Consider the following 22548-nt stretch of genomic DNA (forward strand, 5'->3'; position numbering starts at 1 on the left):
AGCAGTGAATGCACTTCACAAAATGCAAGTTAAGGCACAGAGAAGGGAGCCCAGGACAGGTGAGGAGGCAGAGGCAGTCAGTGCGACCCTCACCTGGCACCTTATATTGCATCTTAACCACAAGTTGCCTTGGGAAGCTGAATTAATAAACGATGGCTTGGAAGACTCAGCCCCAGTCAGGCCTGTCTCTGATCTGCCTCTTCAGGACACGACACTTCACTTACCTGCATCTTTAATGCCCCGGTCTGGATGACCAATTCTTGTACAGTTCAGCAGAGCCATTCTGTTGAGCATCCAGCTCTGCATTCCCTGAGCACACTGATCAGGAGCAGAAACTGCAGAGCAGATCTTTTTCATTTTCCTAAAGGACGGTGTGCTATAAAAAAAAAGGTTAGCAGTTCACTGTTTCTTAAACACAGAGTTAGTCATCACTATGGTGCTATCCTCTGACTGTAACTTAAGATGCAGCTGAACGTTTTCATTGTTGCATTGAGCAGCAAACCTGTACTTGTTTTAACAAGTTAACATCGTAACTTTATTCTGCGCTGTCCACCCACACAACCCCAGGATTTATTTCCATCTGAGAACTTGTTAAGCACAGCAGCACAGAAACAAATGTTCCACAATGCTGCTACTGGTGGAAACAGAACAGCATTGCTTTGATAGGGAATAGTCAGTAGCACTCTTCACAGCAACAAGAGCTTTAGTTCTTAGTTCCATGGCACTGTGCCTGAGCACGATACACTTGATCAGGTTAAAGTGTTTGCTGCCTGCCTTACCAATCCAGATGGGCTTGAAGGGAGGAAAGAAAAATAAGAAGCATTTGACGATCTCAGAAGTGACCAACTTGCAGCAGAACTGGGTGCTGTGGTAGGATGCTGAAGGACCAGACTGCACCTACATTTTGTGCACGCGGGTGTTTCTCAATGTAGCAGTTCTCCCATGACAGCGTTTGGCCACAAAAGGCTCTGAGCCACCCTGGGGTCAGCAAAGTGGGCCGAAGAACGGGACGTCGAAGCAGCACAGTGTGGTAAACCACAGCCACCTTGCTTTCATCTGCTGTGTTTCCTTAAGCCAGCTGCACACAGCTGTGAAGCAGCCTGAGATGAGGCTGATCCTTGCAGCAATGTTAGCATTCAGAGGTATCAGATTCAGCTCCATATTTGTGCCATAGTTTCCCTCTGTGCTGCCTCCCCACCAGCTTCTGGAAAAGGCTTTCAGTTTTTACATCTGTGCACGTTTTGTTGTTTTTTAGGGCATTCACATTAAAGTCTGACATTACCATTACGAGAACTACAGTTTTTTTATGAAACATCTGGGATATCTAGAGTGTGAATATTGGGAAGACGTGTTATTCCATTGGGGTACTTGGAAGTATTTATGCTGGCCAGAGACAGCTTAGTATTTAGGACTTATCTACTGCAGGTCAGTCTTACTGCAGCAGTTCTAACAATTGCAGTTTTACTTGTACACTTTTACCCTTATTGAACTCTAGAATAAAATTTGTACCCTTTCATCAAAGAAGTTCTGAACTCAGACTCTTTTTTCCCTTTGTAAAACATTCCGGCAGTGAGGTGCCAGCTGGGCAGGGATTCTGAAGCCATTTCCAAATAGAGAAGTGGTTGCTCTGAGGATGCCATTTTTTCCCCATAAAGACTGCATAAAGACTGAGCTAAAATAACTCCCCTTTCATTCACTACCACTGAACCAAAAGTACCAGGGAAGGTCAGGAGTCCAAAAGAGGAATGACAGCATTTTTAGCAGCAGTCACTTAGCACGGCTTCAGGAAATACCTCTTAGGGCTCCTCTTATACACAGTGCTGCTATTACTGATACGGATGAATGATTCACAAAGGCAGCATATAAGTACTTACACATTTTTAGTAGAAAAGTATTCCCCTAAAAGAGAAATAAATATATTTGTCATAAAGGTTGCCTGACAGTTGGGACTTTGAATTTTTTAAGCTAAAAAAGCCCAAATAGACAAATTATACTGCTGTGTTCTTTAAAGGCCAAGCAGCTGTTTTATTAAAATACTGAATTTACATTAAAAAGTCTGATTCTTTCAGTTATAACCATCTTACTGAAGTGACATGAAATTCATGACAAGGGGCTGGCTTTGTTCTGTCCACATGCTGTCCTCAGTTATCCACAGGCAGTTTTGCTGCTGTTCAGAACCTTGCAGGATCACACCCACACAGAAGCACATTTGTCTGACAGACAAACCCCGAGGCAACTGGTTCTCATCTTCCCCAGGGAGAACAGCTTTTCAAATCTCACTTTCAGCCCCATCCAAATCCGTGTTCCAAGAAACAGAGGAAGCATTTCAGAATAGACCAACTCCGTCCCATAAGCGAATGACCTTCAAACAACTTGACGCAGGTTGAATTTACATTTTACTTCAAAAAAAGGCAAAGTACATACATGAGGAGAAGATGGGAGGAACAAGTTACCTGAAACCAGGCTTCTACCACTTCTGCCTAAGCTCACCAGCTGTGTCTGAATCAGCAGAGCTCCGGCCCACCCTGGCACACTTGCTTACCATGGGAACAGGACTGTGGATCGAGGGGACGTTGAGGCCCAAGTGGAAAGAGGAAGATATCATACACAGTGTGAGTTTATAGTACACAGCTTTGTTTTTAAATGACGCAACGCAACAGCAGGAAGGAGAAGTAGTAGTTAACAATGACTAACACTAGAATAATCAAATTTGTATGTTATACATATACAGCAACTAACTGCTTTACAAAAAAAGCAAAATAATACAATATATCGTCACATGTATTTACAGTGTAGTAAATATACTTTTCTGTCAAATTTTACACAAAAAATATTTACAGGTGAATATACTGCATTAAAAAAAATGGTGGGACCAACACTAAAAGTGACTTTGTGTGGTAAGTTTGTTGCATAACAGTAAGACGTGCTTCATTACATCTGTAAAAATTAAACTTAGGATGGAACAGAAAAAGCCCTAAAACCTACAACCCATTTAGGAAGAGAGCCCTGGAATGCTCCCCAGTGCTCCTCCACAATACTTACTGAAAAGTTTCCTCTTCTTGGAAACTTCATGCACATTAAAGCAGAAACATTGGCATAATTAACAGGTAGGTTATGTACTATTCAAATACTACTGAATTATCTTTAAGTCAGGGAAAATACAAACACAAAATGTTAATCATCTTTACAGTACTGAACTGTAGTTAGTACGTAATGGATAGCATGTTCAAAACCAGGGGTGTCAAACATACAGTCCCCATAGTGTAGCTACGTGGTCCATGTGTTACAATCCCATTTTTCTGCATTTAAGTTCTCATTCCGAAGTACTGTAGGCTGCGTGCTGCCTGAAACAGTGACTGGAAGGTCTGACATTGGGAGTCTCCCACTTTAACACCAGGTTTCAAGCCCGATCTTGAAGCATCATCATCAGCAACTGACTGCTGATCACTAGCATCAATGGAGAGACAGGATGAGGAGAGGGGTGAAAGAGGCTGGATTAGAGGTGGAGTGCGGCGCTCACAGGAATGAAACAGAGCACGACACAGAATATGCAGAATGGGAAAAGGGAACAAATAAAGGAGGATGTGAGAAAGAAAACAAAAAAGTAAAGCAGCAGCAATGGCTGTTAGATGGAGCAGGTTTTCATGGTGATGGATGACAGTAAGGCACTGACCAACCATTTACTAATCAAAGTTTACAAATGAAAGGGAGGTGTTTTCCCCTTTGATATAAGCACAGACTTCCCAAACCCTGGTACTGCTGTGTACGAGGGCAAACATAGCCCTGAAGTACATCTGTAGCTGTAGGCTGTGACCACCTAGAGCTCTGCATTCAGGTCTGGGCTCCCCAAAGGCAGACATGGACCTGCTGGAGCAAGTCCAGAAGAGGCCAGGAGGATGCTGAGGGCTGAAGCACCTCCTGTGCAGACGGGCTGAGGGAGATGGGCTGTTTAGCCTGGAGAAGGCTCTGGAAGACCTCACAGCAGCCTTCGGGAGCTGCAGGAATGGACTGACAGGGAGTGTAACAGCACAACGGGTGAGGGCTTTAAACTAAAAAAGTAGACTTAGAGCAGGAAAAGGGAAGAAATTCCTCACAATGAGGGTGGTGAGGCCTTGCCACAGACTGCCCAGAGGAGCTGTGGGTGCTCCATGCCTGGAGGTGCTGGAGGCCAGGCTGGGTGGGCCCTCAGCAGCCTGTGCTGGTGGGAGGTGCCCCACCATGGCAGGGGCTGCAAGGTGAGCTTTAAGGCCCCTTCCATCCAAACCATTCTATGGTTCTGTGTCTGCAGTAACACTCAAGTTCAGCTCTTTTTACCTAAAATGTTTGACACCCCTGCTCTGAAGGTTTGGGTCCCTCACTCAACCACACAGTGAAAATGTTAAACGACTCCTTCCCAGGAAACAGAACAGATGATATTTTGCTGACTTTATCAATGCATCATTTGTTTCAGCCAGGACCAAGAGCTTACAGCAGTTCTAAGTTCTCACAGAAAAGGTAATTTTGGTTTCACCGTACTCGTATCTCTAAGAATGCATTACTTCTTATTTCATGGTGCATCTGTTATACAGGCAATGCAGAATGTTGGAAGAGTTGCTCTCAAACGCACTCAGTCCAGACAGAGCAGAGCAGTTCATCTGGAATCATTAAAAAAAAATCTGCTCACGGAGAAATGACTGAAAATCCTATTTTTGTATCAGAAAATGACAAGAGATTCTTTTTTCCTCCCACCGATGGAGGGAATAACTCCAGGATTCTACAATTCATTGTCTTCAGCAAAACAGGAAGGGCTGGGAATAGCTGGATTCAGCATAATCAGGTGCAAACCAACAGCGATACCGAAGGTGGCTATTAGTGATTTGATGTATGAGATGAAAAAGGTTTCTAAATCAGTGACTCCCAAGTGACAAATGCGCAGCAGCTCAAAAACTCGGCACCAGTCAGCGCTCAGTTCCTTCATTTAAGTCTGGCCTTGTAACCCTTCCATAGATCTAACAGTTCAGGAATCGTTTCTACGGCTGCTCCTACACAATCAAGAATAAAAACACGTGGTAAACTGCACAACTTGTCATCTTTTCCAATGATTCTATTTCGATTCTACATTTTCTTCTTGTTTTGGCAAACTATTTGCATATTAAGCTTATTAAGTTCATAGTTCTTCCAGGACTGTAAACAAATTAGAAGAATTGTTATTTTATGAATCAATACAATAAAGGCATTTTTATTTACATAAATGTTACATTGTTACTGTGTGGATACACGTGAATTATGTGCTGTATCAATAAAATCTGAACACTTATAATTGTACCATTCTCTAATAATTTAGCTGTGGAGTTTGATTTACTGAAAGCCACTAATAAGATTGCACTAGAGGATTTTAACCTTTTCATATAGTGGATATACTTTTTTTTTCCCTTCTAAAGCCATTTATTGTTGTTAACTTCTAACATACAACATAGATTTGAATCTAGGAAGTTTAACTGTTCTGTAGCAGTAGATTTGTGTATAGCCCCACAATGAGCACCCGGCTGACAGGCCTTTGTCAGAATGCCTATTCACCTCTGAGACCCAACGCTCTGCACATCTTCAGTCCGTGCAGGTAACGTCTGCAGCACCCCGTGCCACACCTTTACACCTCATTCAACATAGCAGCATATTATCACAGTCCCCATTGCTAATTCATTACTGTGGCTGACAAGTCTTTCACAGTGACAGCAATTTCAGTTTCATTTAACCCCCAAATACGAGCCCTTACAAACTAAAACCCCTTGAAAGTTCTGCAAGAAAAGTCTGACTGCAGATGTCTGCACCGATAGCAGAAATTGCACTGCAAACATTCAAACATAACCTGGATTTGACAAAGTGTCAGTTAGTTTCAAAGTTGTGTACCTTAAGCAAACATTACTGTTTCTATAGCACTGCTTGGACAGCACAAAAGCAGCTTTGCCAAGCAACCTCCCAGGGCTGGAAGTTCATCAATAACATTTTCCCCTCCGTATCCCAATAGTTTTTCTGCCAGGAATTTCTCGAAGGTGCGCATTGTTAGAAGGGCAAAACTAAAGCATACGTTAAATGGAAGAAAGCAGCACTCAATTTTAAACACTGCTATAACGACACCGTAATAGTCAGTTCTTGACGGTTTTCTTTCCACTGTACAACCTTTTTAGTGCAGTTAAAGTACGGCAAAAAAACATTGCTTTGGAAAAAAGCCAGTTTATCCAGTCTGGTCCATATACAGTCCAAGTGTTTGAAGCTATGGTCTGGGGAATGAAGAGACTCATGAAGCCTCCTTGTCCTATCAATTTATTGCTAATTACTAGGAATTTAATCTAATCGACCAATTCTGGCTAAGCTCACTGTACTGCAGCTACTGTTAAGTTTCTTTTAAGCATGGTAAAAAAAAGTCCACAGCTAAAAATCCTACAGGTTTGAATTAAAACCAGGCTGATAGTAACTTCCCCTGGGTCATAAAGCAACTACCTTGAGAAGTGTGCAAACAGGATTAAGTATTAACACTTTCCTTTAGAGAAGAAACAAACAAGGCGAATCACAAAAGCAAGGCAGAACCGTCTATGGGAAATGGCTTTCATATTTGGACAAGGTATGTTCTGCAGCGTTAAAGAACTCACAGCTCCTTTGCCTACAAAGTCCTTCAGGATCTACAAGCGGTTCTGAAACACTGGCTTAAATTAAAAAACAAACAACAGAAGAAAAGAAAGAAGGCATTAGAATTCAGGCAATGTTTCAGGAGTTGATCATCTGGCAACATGGCTGACAGGATGGGAACTTGAAGAATTAAGTGCAGCATCACAACTGGTGGGGGCCCTTTGCAAGAGGCCCACGTACGTCAGTCAGTTTCCCCAAAAAAAAAACAACCCAAAAACTGATCAAACCAAAAACCAACCCCAAGTTTCACACAATCTTCTTAATGCTGTGACGTTTCAAGCTGCCAGCGCTTCGCTGCTTTTGCACCTGGCTGGCGGAGCCGTGGCGCATCCTCCCGCTGTTGGTGTGGCCAGCGGTGGGCGAGAGCTCCACGTTCTCCTTGTCGATCCCTGGGAAAACACACAGACCAACGTTAGTTTCCCTGCTTTGCCACCCTGCGGCTCAGCACCCTCAGGACAGACGTTTCTGCAAATGAACAGGTTAGCATGTAGGCGCCTTCACGGGACAAAATGCTGCGACACCCTCGATGCCAGAATCAAGGCACCCCGCTGGACCACATGGGGCCAGGCAACGGCGACACAGGTGGCACTCAGTGACTGTGCTCAGGACACAACCCAGGTCTGCCATGCGAACAGGTGGCGGTGAGGAGACAGCCTCTGGGAACACAAGCAGCCAGCGGTGCTGCCCTACAGCTGGGAAAGCAGTTCAGACATCCAACTAACAAAGTATTTAAAACAACTTGTAACTCTCTCGGCAAGAAGTAACACATCCTCACTGCTGACGATGAGAAATCTGATGCAGTACTGTAATATGAACAATCATTTTTTCAGATCAAATGTACAGCTCTGCGTTCAGAGTAAGCACAGCCCTGACCAGATCCAACACCTCTCTGTGCTATCCTTCGTAAGGACAGGAAAAGTCACTGCAAATACTCCATTAGTAACACACAGGACAGTGAGAGTCAGGTCCAGTTCAGAAGGAAGGGCAGAGTGCTCCGCTTTGGAGCTGCCTCAACATCCTGCAGCTGACAGCAGCATCAGGGCTGCCTGTGCACGAGGCTGCTTGCTTGCAAGAGCACATCCTCTGATGTATTTGTGGGCAGAATGAACAAGGGTAATTGAAAATAAAATGCTCCATCCCTACCCTCCCAAATCAAGAGTAAAGAAACTCTAGGGCCAAACCTTGGACATAATTGCACAATTATGCAAACAAGAGGCGAGTCTGGAAATTTTCATGACTGTTGTTGCCAAAGTGCTGCACTCCCAGACAGAGGCAGGAGGTAGAAGGTAAAAATGAAACCAGGATTTCTACCCAAATGCACGTACTCTTCTTGAGCTTTAGATGTTCGCTGCAGGACAAGGGAACTTCTACTGTGTTGTGCTAAAGGAATCACACGAAACAACCCTCCTAAACAAACCCCACCAGTGTAACTTCATGATGACAAGATGACAGTGCATGACTGGGTATGAGCCACTGCCCTACAACCCTGGATACAGTCTGTCATTTGAAGACTTAAAAGCTAAGACTCCTGCTCAGTGCAGACGTGTTTTCAGTCATTACTTTTATGCTAACCCTACTCTGAGTTAATCACTTGTGTATCTTCATGCAGCTGTCACATTACTTCTGCAACACGATGAGTATGTTTGAGGCACATTTAACACTAAACACTTACAGTACATGTACAGCATTGGAATGAGTAGCAGGAATGATAATTTAATGGGAGAGGTTCAAAGTATAACTAGAAGCAAAAATTAGGATGTCTGACAGCAAATAAAAAGGTTAGAGCAAAATCCCATCACTACAAACAGTATCTCCCACAGTTCTACGTTTCACCCTTCTAAGAAATTGATTCTCACAAGCAAGAATAGTGATTACTCTCCTCCAATTCACAGTTGCAGTGAAAATCAAAACTACATTCAGAAGCTGTCTGAAGGCTGCCATCTTTCCGCTGCCTGTGTGTGCGAGCTCATGAAGTCACAAGCTATGATGAGAACAGGAAGCAACCTGCATGTGTGAGTAAAAAATGTCTTCTGCAGACCTATTTATTTCTCCACACAGAAGCAGAAATCAAATGGTGTTGATGAGAATTCATTTTAATGAACCCTCTGTCTGCTGCCATTTAGTCCAAATAACTGGTGTCTGTTTCCTGGTGGAGCACCAATGATGCTGAAGCTGACCTGTCAAACTGAAGAGCTCAGGAAATAATTTTACATTTTAGCTTAATATGTGCAGCAGAACAATTTCACACACTGAGCTTCCACTATTACCAAATGTATCTTATTCTTGAAGATGTGAATGGCATTTGACGCTACACCAGTAAATATTACTTGCATTACACGAGAAATGCAACAGCTTAGCACTTACACTGAAGCCATTCCTGTATTCAGGATTAGTAAAACACTTCTCATGCCACAAGCCCAACCCTAAAGCAGATCAAGCAGCATCTCGTGCAAATATGATGGAAGTAGAGAGTACCTTGATGAGGAAGCTGCATGAAAACTGCAGATTTAGAGCAAGGCAGAGAAGCTTTACAAACACAGAATGAAAGAAAAAACGTAAGTGAATAATGTCCATGACAAGGGGGATGGGGTGGGGACAGATGACAGACAAAACATATAAACAATCTTGTCTACTTGTTTCTGGATTCAAGAAATACATTATGAGCAATTTAATGTATTTGTTAACATAATAAAAAAACATACTTGGATCCAACTGTTTCTTTAATTCAATTCACCACTGCTAAATACTTTATTTTCTCAGTAGTTTTATCACAGCAAGCAGATGAAGGGCCTACATCTCATGCCAGCCCCACAGCCGTGGTTCTGCCTTCAGCAGCCCAGTGCCCATGTTTACTTCCTATCCTGCAGTTCTTCTCCCAATGGTTCTATATTGGCAGATACATTACATCTCTCATTGCTTACTCCCTCAGCACGACGCCTCAAGGCACAGTGAAGGAGAATGCAAAAGGGAGCTGTATAAAGTGTCAGAACAAGATTTTTGAAACAATTAAGCAGCCTAAAAAGCAAAGCATGTTTTATGCAAAGTTGCATTGGTTAATGAAACAGTTTAAATGAGAGAAACAGCAAGTTGACTTAGGTGGAGCAGGGTAATAGATGTGGGATATGGAAACAAAATGAAATGCTGGAAAACCACTTTCTAAGTTTCTGAAGGCACTCAAGCCTATTCAAATAAGCACGACAGTCCTCATGGCTGAATTTTCTTACTGTCCTTTGCATTCCTTTCAGCTTTTGATAAAGGGAAACAAAAAAACAACAACAAAATCTCAAGAAAAAGCTGATAAAACAAACTGAAAAATATACCTACTTGATAACCAGCAGCAGCTAACAGGCTCCAGCCTTGCATGGGGAAGTCCTGTGATAACAGCAGTTATCCCTCAGTAATCTCCTTTGCTTCATAGAGGCTAACATTTTACCTCCCAGAAAACCATGCATTCAGTATCAAAAATGCATTATTACAGACCTGCATCACTTAACAAGTTTGCCAGTTCCTCCCAAATGCTGCTGGTGGAGATGGGCTCTTAACCAGCATTCATCAAAACCCATCTGTTTGTGCAACACTTGAATAGAAACAACAAAATTGAAGAGCTGCCTCAATTCCTTCCATGTAAGAACATAAAGTGAGGGGTAAAAGGAGGACACAAACAGTAAGTTCCTTTCAAATCAGCGTTCTTTTCTTACTTGTCCCAGGCAGGAATGCAAAACAAGGAATCAATATCAACGTCACAATGACAACCACAGTCTCCTCTAGTCTAGAAACTTTACTATTAATTAAGTATCAGAAAAAGAGGTAACAACTGTGCAAAATACCTCTCATATTTTCTCTCCTCACTTCAGACAACATTATTTAATGTAACACATCTTGTACTCGTGTGACTGGAAATCAAGTCCTGTTTTTGACAGGAATTTTAAGAGCATATTTCTAGAACTCAGAATCAATACATCAAGAAGTGATCACTCCAAACATAAATAACTTGAACTGAGTTCTCAGACTGGTGAAGAATTGTAGTCACTTCTCACTGCACGAAAAAAAGGAAACTGCCATTCCCACACTACTGGAGCACCACAGAACACAATCTCACCTCTGCACGCCTTACCTCTGCAAACTTGTAATAGTCAAAAAACCATGAATAGAGCTATGCACAACTAAGTAAGACTTATGTCAGAGCTACCAGAAACCAATCAGTAAAGAGTCAAAAAACCCAACATGCTTCTCTAAGTCTCACACGCAAATCTGAGTGGTCTCGAGTCATTAGGTAAGAAATAAAGCCAAAATAAAAGGCTGATTGATTTCAGTGTTCAGAATTGCAGCAGTTAAATCACTATTTGAGAAACATCAGACTGTGTAACTGCTTGACAAAGAAGAGCAAAGCATTTTCTCAGCGTATGAGCCAATAACCAGAATCACTTCAAGCAGAATCTTCTGGTAGATCTCTTTGACATACGTTCAGTTTTCTTCCTACATTCCATTTTCTCTAGTTTCTGTCTCATATTCTATGTCAAAACCTTTTTAGTCTTATTTTTTCATTTTTCACCCCAAAAATCTATGCTGCTACATTTAACCTCTGCATCCTTCTTTAATTCCCCTCTCTCCAAGCCAGACAGAATTTAGCATTTCCATTTGCAGCCAGTGATGGCTGCACTTCTGAACACTGTCATACTTTTTTTTCCTTCTTCCTCCAAGCAGTCTGAGCCCCATTTGGTGCTGCCTGTAGGAGTCTCAGCTTTATCCCACGTAGCCAACTGAAACAGTCAGTCCAGGCACTCTCAATCACAGCACGGCTCTGGGTTATTTTTCCTATATGTGCTAGTTTGTACTGCCTAAGTGGAAATTATTTTCCTTGCAAAATTTCAAGATTATGTATTTGTCTTTATCAGCTTTCTAGGATTCATTGTTGCATATGTTCCATGTTAAGATGCAGCTGCTATTCATTCAGATGTACTTCATGTTATTTTCTCCATGCATAATGACTTGGGAGACAGCTTTTGTGCTTGACAAAATCCAGCATCTGAAATACCAGTGTAACAGCTTAGTCAACAATTTAATAGTCATTTGACTCAAGAACGCAATCATGTTTGATGTGTAAACATATTAAAAACACAGTGAGATAGAGTACCTGGCTTTATAAATTCAGTACATTTCCTTACCTATGTAGTACCACAACTGCTACTGACCTGGGGAGTGCTGGGAAGTTGCGAGCGAGGTCATGGAATTGGAAAGGTTAAGGTTAGCTGTAATGCTGAGCTGGCTCTGCACTGCAGGAGGATACGGAGATGTGGGTGTCAGGAGAGATTCTTCACTGGTTTCTTCATCAATTCCAGGCAAATACGTGTCAATCAAGGCATCAAGAAACTTCACTATGAGTTCAGCATAGTCTGGGATTTGTGTTTGCTGGGAAAAAAAAAGGTTGTGTCACTTCCTCCTACTTTTCTGTCGATGAGCTGCACCCCTGACTCACCGTAAGTTTACAATGGTTCTGCCTGAAATGTATAAAAAGCATCTGGGTGCAACTACGTGTGAAAACCCATTTGGGGTCCTTCCCAGATTAGTCTAAATGTAATACTACAGATCACTCGCAGATGCGATTTTAGTACATCTAAGAACCGCACAGCCAGAAGAGGGGGCTGTTCCATTCTTAAGTTCCAAATCACCCAAACTTAAGATGTTACTAGGAGTATTACCTTACTGCCAGAACACTGCCTACTCTGCTCATGTAGTTTCTGTAGCAATGACTAGAGGCAACAAATGGGAGCACAGATGGTCAATGCTTTTATTTCTTCTGCTGTAACATAGAATTTAATCTCGTGGAATTATCACTCTTACTGATTTGAACTCTTAAACAGTAAGATGCAGACAACAAACCATAGTCTCTGAATAACATTCCATGTCTTCGGACTCTTTGCAAACTTTAGGGTGCTGAAAAGCTGTATCTACCACTTGACTATTTTTATCCAACTTCAATAAACTTCAACCTGATTGACTTCATCAAAACAGCTGCTGCAGGCCGAAAAACTTCCAGTCATAAGAGCAACCCTTACGTTTCTGACTTGCTCATATCAATTTTATCACTTATCACTTATCTGCATCATTCCTGAATTTATCTCTTACCTTGGAAAATGGGCCAGCAAATCTCCACAAGCCATTAAATCCAAAACCTGCAACAACAAACTTAATGTTAGGAAGGATTTACGAAGTCAAGAAAGAAACCACACAACAAAATTCATCAGCTCTCTTGCTGAGGCATTAGGGAATCTAACTTGGAATTCAGCAATTAAAAAACAATTACTTTGTAGATAAGAAGTTTGGTATTGGGGTGGAGACTCCTCATGGTAAACAACACTCTGAACGATTCCATGAATTGGATTCAACAAATTTGGATCCTGACACAGTGACAAAAGGGTATTGATCTTGGAATCCAATAAATTATGCCTAAAGAAAAGAACAGAAGATTATTTTTTTTCCACAAAACAAATATGCAGTTCTCAACAACTTTACAGCAAAAGACTTCTAGCCCATAGCTAAAAAAATATATTGAAAGAATATCTGGAAGAACACTTGACATCAGTTTTGATCTGCACTCGAGTACTGATTAAAAAAATTGAGTCTAACTAGTACAAAAACATCTAAAATTGTATGTGTTGACTTATATAGAAAACTATACGACCATGTCAAAAAGAAATGTGATTTTCCACAGTACCAAATAAGTGCCAAAGCCACAGTGAGTCACCAGCCTGCTGTAATGGCAGCAGCAATGCTGAAAGCTTTCGGTAGGAATGGATGGCTGCACAGACAGGCTCCCTGGCTGCTCTGCCAACCTGCCCAGAGAACTGATGTGTTCCAGAGGGCCGCCTGTGGCAGTGCCACGTGAGGATGCCCATTCCTGTAAGAACACTCCTTTCTCCCCTATGTTAAGTGAATGCAATGTTCTCAAATTGAGATGGACATCTGTCTCAAGCAAAGGGCAGAGTGAAGCTCGTAATGTAGAAATGAGTAAAGCAACTCACACATGCTTGCCCTGGACCAGAGACATTTTAAAGGAAGGCCAAGTACAGAGTCATCACAAACAGCTTCAGATACTTACACAACAGGAAAGACCTTTGGGAAGACAACACTGGCTTCTGCTAAATACTCATACAGAATCCGCTGGTCAAATTCATCAGTAGTGTACTTCACTAACGTTGCCTGTGATAATGCAAAGGACTAAATCAGCACGCTTCTAAGGGAGGCTGAGTAGTTACAGGCTTTTTCGCTTGTTGTTATAGTTTAAGGTCTGTAAGATTTCAGGATTCCAGAAGAAGCAGCATTACAGAAGATTAATTTGGAGACATGAAATTAAGTTGCTTTATGCCATGGGAAACAAAAAGAACAGTTGATAATAGCTTCTATTTTGGCCCAGAATTAGCTAATCAGTTTTTGACAAACTTTCTGCATTACAACAGGAACGCAAAGTGTATCGGTGTACCTGGTGAAAGCACTAACGTACTGGTTGCTATATTGCCGTTTAGTCAAGGTTTAAGTTGGACTGTGCTGGTATTCTAACAATTTTCTCTTCTTAACTTTTAAAATATGTTATACATAAAATAGGTTCTTGTTACATAAAATCAGTTTGTAATAAAATTCTGTCAGGAAAAGGAACCAAGTGTTCGACATGTTCTGCACTACAGATACAGAATCATGGAAATTCCCAATTTCCCCCCATGTTGTTTTTTTTTAATGGGATTATAAAAGTAATTCTTAGAAAGTCTGAAGAAAAGCAGCAAAGAACGGAGTGGCACAATGCATTCTAATTTTGATCCATGTGAAATGGATCAAAATGGATTTTGTTCCACCACGAGGAACATTTCTCTGGACGATGAAAGACCATCAGAAAGTAACAGACAATGATACACAGAAAGAGGCTTACAAGAACTGTAAGCAGCAGTGCTTGGATTTTTGGATCAGTCAGAACTTCTTCATCCAGGAGCACATTTGACTCAGAAACAGAAACCTTTCGGAGATGGGGGTGCTGCTGCGGTGATATCCTCTGGGTTTCTGCCAAACAAAAAAGACCAACTAATCAAAAGGGAAATAAACCTACACCAAAACAGAATCAGATCTTGCATAACAAGTCCAATTATATGCAAACTTCAGATTTCACCAGACTTCTCATAAAGTATAAAAGCAACAATTATGCTGTAATACTAGCAGAGCTAGACTGTCACATGGGATGTATTATCAAATGGCAAACAATAACCCCAATTTCCTATTCAGTGAAATACAGGCCCAGGGGTGGTAAGTAACGTTTTCAGCGTCAGGCAGCAGACTGACATCAGATACAACAGAAGAACCCTGGTCTTGCATTGCAATTGGGGATGGGGTCACAGGAAGCAGATGTGGGAGAAGATGAAGAGAGGCATTCTAGGCATCATGTCAGATTCCACTTGCAAAATCTGCAGCTAGGGCTCAGTAAGCCACAAAAAGCCGAATTTTACTTATTTCACTCCTGTATATAGGACTTTATAGCTGCCCCTTATCCTGCATCTGCAAACTGAGCAACTCTAATTCAAACCTCAATTGCCAGTGATATGAAAGCCTACACTCTCCATAAGCCATTATTAAGGTATTTCTCCCTGACCTTGCAGTAACCTAAGAAAATAAACATTGAATTTGGAAACAATCCTTTGTATATAAATACAAAGCATTTATAATTAGTGTTATTCTGAAAATGTTAGTCCTGTTTCTCACCCATTTCATAATCATTTTCGGCTACTCTCCTCATTTTGGGAGGCGTTGTGATTCCAGATTCCATGTCTTGCCTTTTAGGAGCCTTTGTGTCCGATATCAAATGGTCAAAACTTTTCCTTGTACCTAAAAACAATTTATCAGGAAATTAAAAACATTAAACCTAAATCCATACTTTAAGTATTTCTGATTGGCTACTATCCTATCTGCAACATGTCAGTAGGAATCTGGGGACATTTTCACTGCTTTCAGAGATGGTAGAGAAATTACGGTTACACCATGCCGCTCTCCATCACAGTTTCCAAAATGCTTCACAATGCATATGAGAATAGCATGCAATTTATTCAAGTATGTAAGCTGTGGGCATGCTATGGTTTCCTGGTCAACACATCACATTGAATAAACATGCCAAAATGTGATTACTGGAAAGGAAGCAGTAACGGGATTGTAATGAAAGAAATGTCTCTCTTCTTCCATGTACACTACAATGTAGAACAGTAACCATAAGTGATGTGGTGAACTGATCTTGTTTCATAGTATCTTTTGAGTTGGAAGAGACCTTTATGGATCATCTTGTCCCATCCCCCTGCAGTGAACAGGGACATCCGCAGCTCCACCAGGTGCTCAGAGCCTGGTCCAGCCTGACCTTGACTGTCTCCAAGGATGGGGCACCACCATTTATCAGGGCAACCCATTCCAGCACCTCACCATCCTTGTTGTAAAGAACTTCCTTCTTATATCCAAACTGTATCTCCTCCTTCATAGATTGAAACCACTGCCCCTTGGTCTGACACAACAGACCTTGCCAAGGAGCCTGTTCCCCAGAAAACTGACACTATGAACCTTTAGTGTCTGAAATATCTTTTTTTTTTTTTTAATCACTTCAGCATGCACATTCTGAGTAACATTTCCATCTTCCTGACCAACGCAAACCAAACTAAATTATTTCTCTTCAATTGTAGTGTCCTCTATTTGCATTTTGTACAAATCACGTGCATTTCTCTGAATCAAGAATAAGCACTTGAAGTCAGAACAAATACAATTTTTCTCCAGTAACATTTCATGGAGTATCCCGCAGACAAATTAGTAAATCAGGAATCTTAATAACCTAGGAGCTTTTTAGTGTTTGCTTGCGAAGGCTGCCCCATATCCAAACTCATGGACTTTCGTGTTCGAGGGCTTATCTGTCCCACTGTCGGGTAACTGGCAGCCAGATGTCTGTCTGACCCCTTTGGCGATGACCACGGTTGATTTTCTTTTAGTGTCCTGAAAGTGCAGAGAAATTAAGAAAGTCTTTAAAACTTTTGCATATTTAGATATTAATTTTTCAGCTAGCCAAGGTATCCTTTATTTTCTAGCAGAAATATGTATCAATAAAAAGTAATTATTTTGCTAGAAAAATGTCTGAGCTAGTCAAAACTGACAATCTGGTACGAACCTAATGCTGAAGAGCTGAATATAAAGCAACAAGAACACAAGCGAATCTGCCTATAGGGCAAAACGTAAGACATTTATTATCTGCTGCTCCATACTGGATACTAAAAACAGAGCTACTGAGTAAAGTGCTCTGTACTGAGAAAAACTGACTCTGCGTGGCACTTCTAGGTTGACTTCCTAGCTTACTCCAGTGGCTGCATATGGACAGCTGATAAGATGTCAAAGTTTTCCAATGACAGGAATCAAGCAATCACTTGGCATGTCCTTTCTTCTTAAAAAGACAAAAAAATTTATTCTAAAATGCAAATGAAGAACGAAGCGAGATTAGGTCTCATAGGAGAGGGTTATCAATAAAGATTTAAGTATCTCCAAAGCAGTTAACTGAAGTCTGAAATTGCTTTGCAGATCTCAAAATCCTACTTCTACGGACTCAATACACAAATTTCCCTATGATTCTTGACCACAGGAGCATATTGGTCAGGTACCACCAATGTGCAGCTGAATATTAACTTAGATTTAATGAACATGGGGTTTAGTTTTCTACTTATTGCAGCTCACCTTTAGATGACTTAGTAATGAAAACAGACATTGAAATTTGGGTAACTTTTATTCTCGAAAAGATAGACAACCAACCTATAGCTAGTGTCACTGTGATGGATGGGATATGTATCCATAGGAACATTTTCCATTGTGACATCTGTCAACAGGAGAGACTTCCTATGTTTTAGGCTGCAGCGACTTCGAACTTCCTCAGACACTGTCAGCAAAGCTAAAAAATAATAAAATCAAAGAAAGTTGGTGCAAATTTTCTGTCAGGAATACGGTGAAGAATGTAAGCATCTACTTGAAGTTTCTACTTACGACAAAAAAGACCACGGAGATGTAATTACACCTTACTGAAATGTACAGATTAGAAGTAGGTCATTAAAAAAATAACTGTATTCTCAAACCAACTAGAATTCCATGATCTAATCATCTGCCCTCATACAGCCATGATTTCTGTTTCTAGACAACTAGAAATGTAAATTCTGTAAGGAAAAACACACTTTAGAATTTAAACCAAAACACCTTCAGTCTCCCTGAAGCATTCTGGACGTTGCCCAGTAGGTGCTGCACCGACAAGCCTTCAGACCACACTGCGTCAGTGACGCACAGCAGCCTAACCCAGACTCTCGTCCATCTCCAGTTACAAGTTCCTTTTATACTGATAACAGAGTCATTAGCCCAACACCAGAAGATATTCCCACAATATCCCATTCCCTTTCAGTTAACCCATGTTCAGAAGAACGTTTGTTTAATCTTACCTGCTAGGTAAGCCACACTCTGGGTGTTCACCTCAAACTTGTCACAGTTTCTGTGTTTGTTAACCAGAGCTAGTAGTGTATGTAGAATCCTTACTGTTCTTGCTACAGTGGTAGGTGAAGGATGCCTGTACCCTGCAAAATGAGGTTTAAGCACCAAATCTCATATTTAATTTTTTAGAACATATTTACAAAGCATAAATATTTTAAAAAAGCATTTATAACTATTTTCCAGCATGTTCTCAGGACACTTCATTCATATGGTAAGGGAGTACAACACTAACAGAAATGGCACATTCAAAGCTACTAATTCAGTCCCTCAGTCCAAAATCGCACAATCACAAATGTCTGTGCATATATTGCTTCTATTATCTCACAAATCAATCTACAGTGAGCAGATACAGGCAAGCACAGAAAGTATTCCAGGAGAAAGAAGTAATGTACTGTAGCAAATGAAACTACACATTCATTTTCACACATGAGCAGCAACATGCATTCTTACCTTTCAGGAGGTGCCCCACTAGTGCAAAGTTGAAGTTAGAGTTGAAATTGAGCCCAACAAAATGATCCATCTGTTTGCAGTGCCATTCAAGTGGTCTCCTGATCTCCATGAACACCTCTTCTGGGCTCTGACTCAGAGAAAATAAGACATAAAAATATTTCATACAATCAAAGAGTGGATTTGGCTGGGACCTCTGTGCACATCTTCTGCCATGGGCAGGGACACCTCCCACCAGTTCAGGCTGCCCAGGTCCCAGCCAGGCCTTGAACATTCCCAGGTATGGGACACCCACAGCTGCTCTGTGCAGCCTGTGCCAGGGCCTCATTGCCCCCATTATGAATTTCTTCAGAACATCCTATTTGATTGAAGGTTACTCATCACAGTAAACTAGAACAGTGACAAAACATGGTAATTTAAGAATGTACAGGAACCTACTGACTGCACTTCTGACTTGAATACATCTATGTATTTCTCAGTTGCATTTTGGGACAGAATAGTTAGGCTGCCATCTCTACATCACAGTGTACTGCTGATATTACAAAAGTAAACAGCTTGCAATGCAAATTTCAGTTTTAACTGTTCACCAGGACAAGGAATATTTATATTTTTTCTTTTGAATAGAACTAACTGCTTACAGGAACTAAGGTTTAACGTTTAATCACAGCGGATTACTAGCAGAGGCCTTGCTTACCTTATCATTGAACACTCGAAGGCTATCCAAGGTATGCAGATTCTGTTCAAGCAGTGCTGTACCTGCTGAGTATAGGTTGACCTCATCCAACTGCAGTACTGCCATGGCTACCCAGAAGAGGGCCTTGTGCATAGGGGAGTCCTAGAAGGAGAAGGGAAATGAAAAGGTCACGATTCTACTTTCACATAAGACAGTGCAAAGCAACCAAGTAAGAGTGAAACAAATCTACGTTAATTTTAAACTTTTTTTTAAAGTCCTTGGCTATGTGAATGAAAGTCAAATATGCACATTAAAGCAGCCATTCAAATACATCTGACAGGGAAAAAAATATATTATTTATTTATTTATTTATTAAGTATATTTTAAAAGGTATCAACAAAGCAGGAGTTGCAGACACATCCATATTCTCTAGAAGCCCTTTCAGAACTTTGCCATAGAACTGTGTTCTTTTAGGTATGCATGACAATGCCACTCCACAGGTAAATCTGAAGTGATTCATCGATGGTGTACCTTCTGATATGCTGATCAGTTCACCAAAGTAACATCAAATGGCTACATTAATATCACATAAGACATCATCAAAACTTATTACAAGGCTTGATCAGAAAGATGTATGAGCAATTGCACATTTGAAAGCCAAGATGGAAAATCCATGTTAAGAATGAACACAAACTGTGGTGCAGCCTTTGCGTATATTGCTATGGCCCAGTTTGATGAAGCAGAACAGTACATTCTGAAGTCTTTTTAAAGCTTTTGCACATATGAACATCTGTGACATACTTCCCATATGCAGTGTTTCAAGCGTGAGTCATAGCAGCAACGTGTGAACGTCAGATACCACAAGACTTACTTACATTTTTGAGTTTATACTTGTAATTATAACTTTCACTTACAAAATACATTCTGTTTACTCCAGAAATCCAGTTGCTTACCTTGTTAAGAAGAGGCTGCAATTTGGTGAGTGCTATAACCGTAGCTTCTATTAGAACTTGGCTATTGTAATTATCAGGGCCTTTTAAACAGCTCTCAAGACCCTTTTTGTAGAAAAAAAAGAATAATAAGAAGAAAACGGAACCCATAATTAGATTTTGCTTTGTGAAAAGATGAAAGCTCTAAACTATAATGTGGTTCTCAATTAGTTTACAAAGCCTGAGTTCCCTTTAAACCAATCTGAAAGGAGTTTTAGAAACGAAGATTTACACCAACATTTATTTATTGTTGTAAACAATCACGCAATGGGTTATTTAAAGAGAAGAGTGCAAGAGCTACAGAATGGCTCTTCTGCAGTTCAGACACCGCACAGTTAAATTTTATGTCCACATAAAAATACTTAAAGAAATTTACCACTATTCAGCTGCTATAGAACACAACCTTCTTTGAAAATATGGACATAATTGCAAAGCTAGTTAAGCTAGTTAGTATGTTTAATGTTTTCTCATATAAACATTCTGCTTCTTCTTGAATTTAGTTGCTACACATTGTTAACTTCCTTAAAAAAGAAGAAAAAAAAGAATAACACACATGCAGGTAGCTGCACTGCCAGAAAATTTCTCATTTATTGAAATACTGGCTCTTCTGGATCTAAATGCAGTGTCCCAAATTTTAAACTCAGTATTGAAAACTAATGTTACTCTAGAAGTAGCTGCTGATAAACTTATTGTCACCAAACTAATTTAACATGAAAAGCCAGGCCTACAAAGACAGTTTCCCATCAGGTTTCTCTGTAGAAGAATATGCTTGAAGAATGCATTTACTGTGAAATTATGCTGAGTTTTATATTCAATAGGAATATTAAAAAAATTGAGTTACTTTATGAGTCAGAGAGGAAAACAAACAGAGACCCAAATACTACCTTGCTAAGAATTCGGATTATTTGTTTTATTTGTCCATGAGACACACGCTTACTTATACAGCCAAAGACAACAAGTGCTCTTGGCTGCAGGGATGGATTATACTGGAATGCAAACCTGTGAAGAAACAGAGTACACTACATTAAATGAATATACAACAGGCAAGCTGCACAATGGAAAACTGAAAAGTTTAAGTGTACTACACAGGCAGTTAGGGGTTATGTTTTGAGATCTATAACATACTTTTGAGCTAGTTCGGTCCACTGGTCCAGCCACTTGCATGTTGGAATATCTCTCATACAAGCCTAAAAAGAATGACATTGTTTGAACATACAGAACATAAAGAAAATGTATTATTTTAATTCAGAATGTTCAGTTATTTTAGTTTTTGGAAGTGTTCCTTATCATGTCACTGCTGCTCGTTGTAGAATAAGCAGCATTTCATTTTGAAACACGTACCTCCATGATCTCCAACAAAGCTTCAGTAACAGTTTCCAAGGAGGTCAGTGCAAAAGTCTCCCTCTCGTAGGAGCCAGGTGAAAATGACCTGTCTCGATAGCTGGAGCGGAATGCTATGACTGCAGCTGATTTCACTTTGCTGATTCCAAACAGCAAATAAAATTTAGGCAGAGAAAATTCAGTCAAGCTCAGTCTTAAAACTTGCTTGGTCTCCTCTGTTGAATAAAGTTTTACACATTAGACGTAAAACACTGACATACAATTCACATTTTAAACACACTTAAGCTCATTCTCCACAAGTACACAAGCAGATGATAAACCTATGCACATTTCAATACTGTTTTCTTTGCTACTTGTTTCAGAACATGCCAGAACAACTGTGGCCTGTTGCACAGACCACTGAAAGCAGTCATGAGAGAAATGCAGTCTGAAAATAGATAAGAACAAATTTGTCTAAAGATGTGATTCTCTGAGGCCTTTCCTCATTTTTGTTAGGTAAACAGAAACACGGAGTGCTCCTGGTTTGGAAGGTCAACATTATTGTAAGTTCAAACTGCAGTTCAATTCTGGCTTTGGCTCCCACTGCAATTAAGTCACTTAGATCAGAAGAAAATGAAGGCCCTGGGACTGGCACTGCATATTTTTACAGTTCTGAACTTTGCTCCGTTACGGTGTACTTCAAACTCACTTTTTAAACAGGAAGGCTTGTCTTTAAATACAAATGTCTGTGTCTATGCACACATTCACATAGATATAAAAGGAGCTTTCAGATATTTAAAAACACAAGATTACATAAGCTTCTTGATTTTTTTTCACGAAATCCATCCTGATTTTACACTGTACCTCTGTGACTGCTGTATCCTTGCTATCTCACACATTTTAGGACTGCTGTAATACAGCTGTATG

At 40.5% G+C, this 22548-nt stretch overlaps 1 protein-coding gene across 5 annotated transcripts in view; it reads right to left on the reverse strand.

The window, feature by feature from the left end:
* Positions 1 to 2010: 2010 nt before the first annotated feature.
* The window catches only part of NF1 (neurofibromin 1), an 84255-nt gene continuing 63717 nt past the window's right edge, over positions 2011 to 22548 (reverse strand). For 4 of the 5 annotated variants that reach the window (XM_072353789.1, XM_072353787.1, XM_072353788.1 and 1 more), the window contains 16 exons: positions 21643 to 21857; positions 21427 to 21488; positions 21186 to 21300; positions 20266 to 20367; positions 19334 to 19474; positions 18643 to 18769; positions 18144 to 18275; positions 17473 to 17608; positions 16511 to 16668; positions 15406 to 15528; positions 14585 to 14712; positions 13763 to 13863; positions 12968 to 13110; positions 12790 to 12836; positions 11856 to 12072; positions 2011 to 7052 (listed from right to left, as the gene is read on the reverse strand). In XM_072353789.1, the coding sequence (XP_072209890.1) occupies positions 6910 to 7052; positions 11856 to 12072; positions 12790 to 12836; positions 12968 to 13110; positions 13763 to 13863; positions 14585 to 14712; positions 15406 to 15528; positions 16511 to 16668; positions 17473 to 17608; positions 18144 to 18275; positions 18643 to 18769; positions 19334 to 19474; positions 20266 to 20367; positions 21186 to 21300; positions 21427 to 21488; positions 21643 to 21857 (2090 nt within the window). In that variant the 3' untranslated portion in view covers positions 2011 to 6909. The remainder of the gene's footprint in view (positions 7053 to 11855; positions 12073 to 12789; positions 12837 to 12967; positions 13111 to 13762; positions 13864 to 14584; positions 14713 to 15405; positions 15529 to 16510; positions 16669 to 17472; positions 17609 to 18143; positions 18276 to 18642; positions 18770 to 19333; positions 19475 to 20265; positions 20368 to 21185; positions 21301 to 21426; positions 21489 to 21642; positions 21858 to 22548) is intronic. The other variant, XM_072353791.1, reaches the window with a different exon arrangement.

This window comes from Excalfactoria chinensis, chromosome 19, assembly GCF_039878825.1.
Source record: "Excalfactoria chinensis isolate bCotChi1 chromosome 19, bCotChi1.hap2, whole genome shotgun sequence".
NCBI classification, from domain to species: domain Eukaryota; kingdom Metazoa; phylum Chordata; class Aves; order Galliformes; family Phasianidae; genus Excalfactoria; species Excalfactoria chinensis.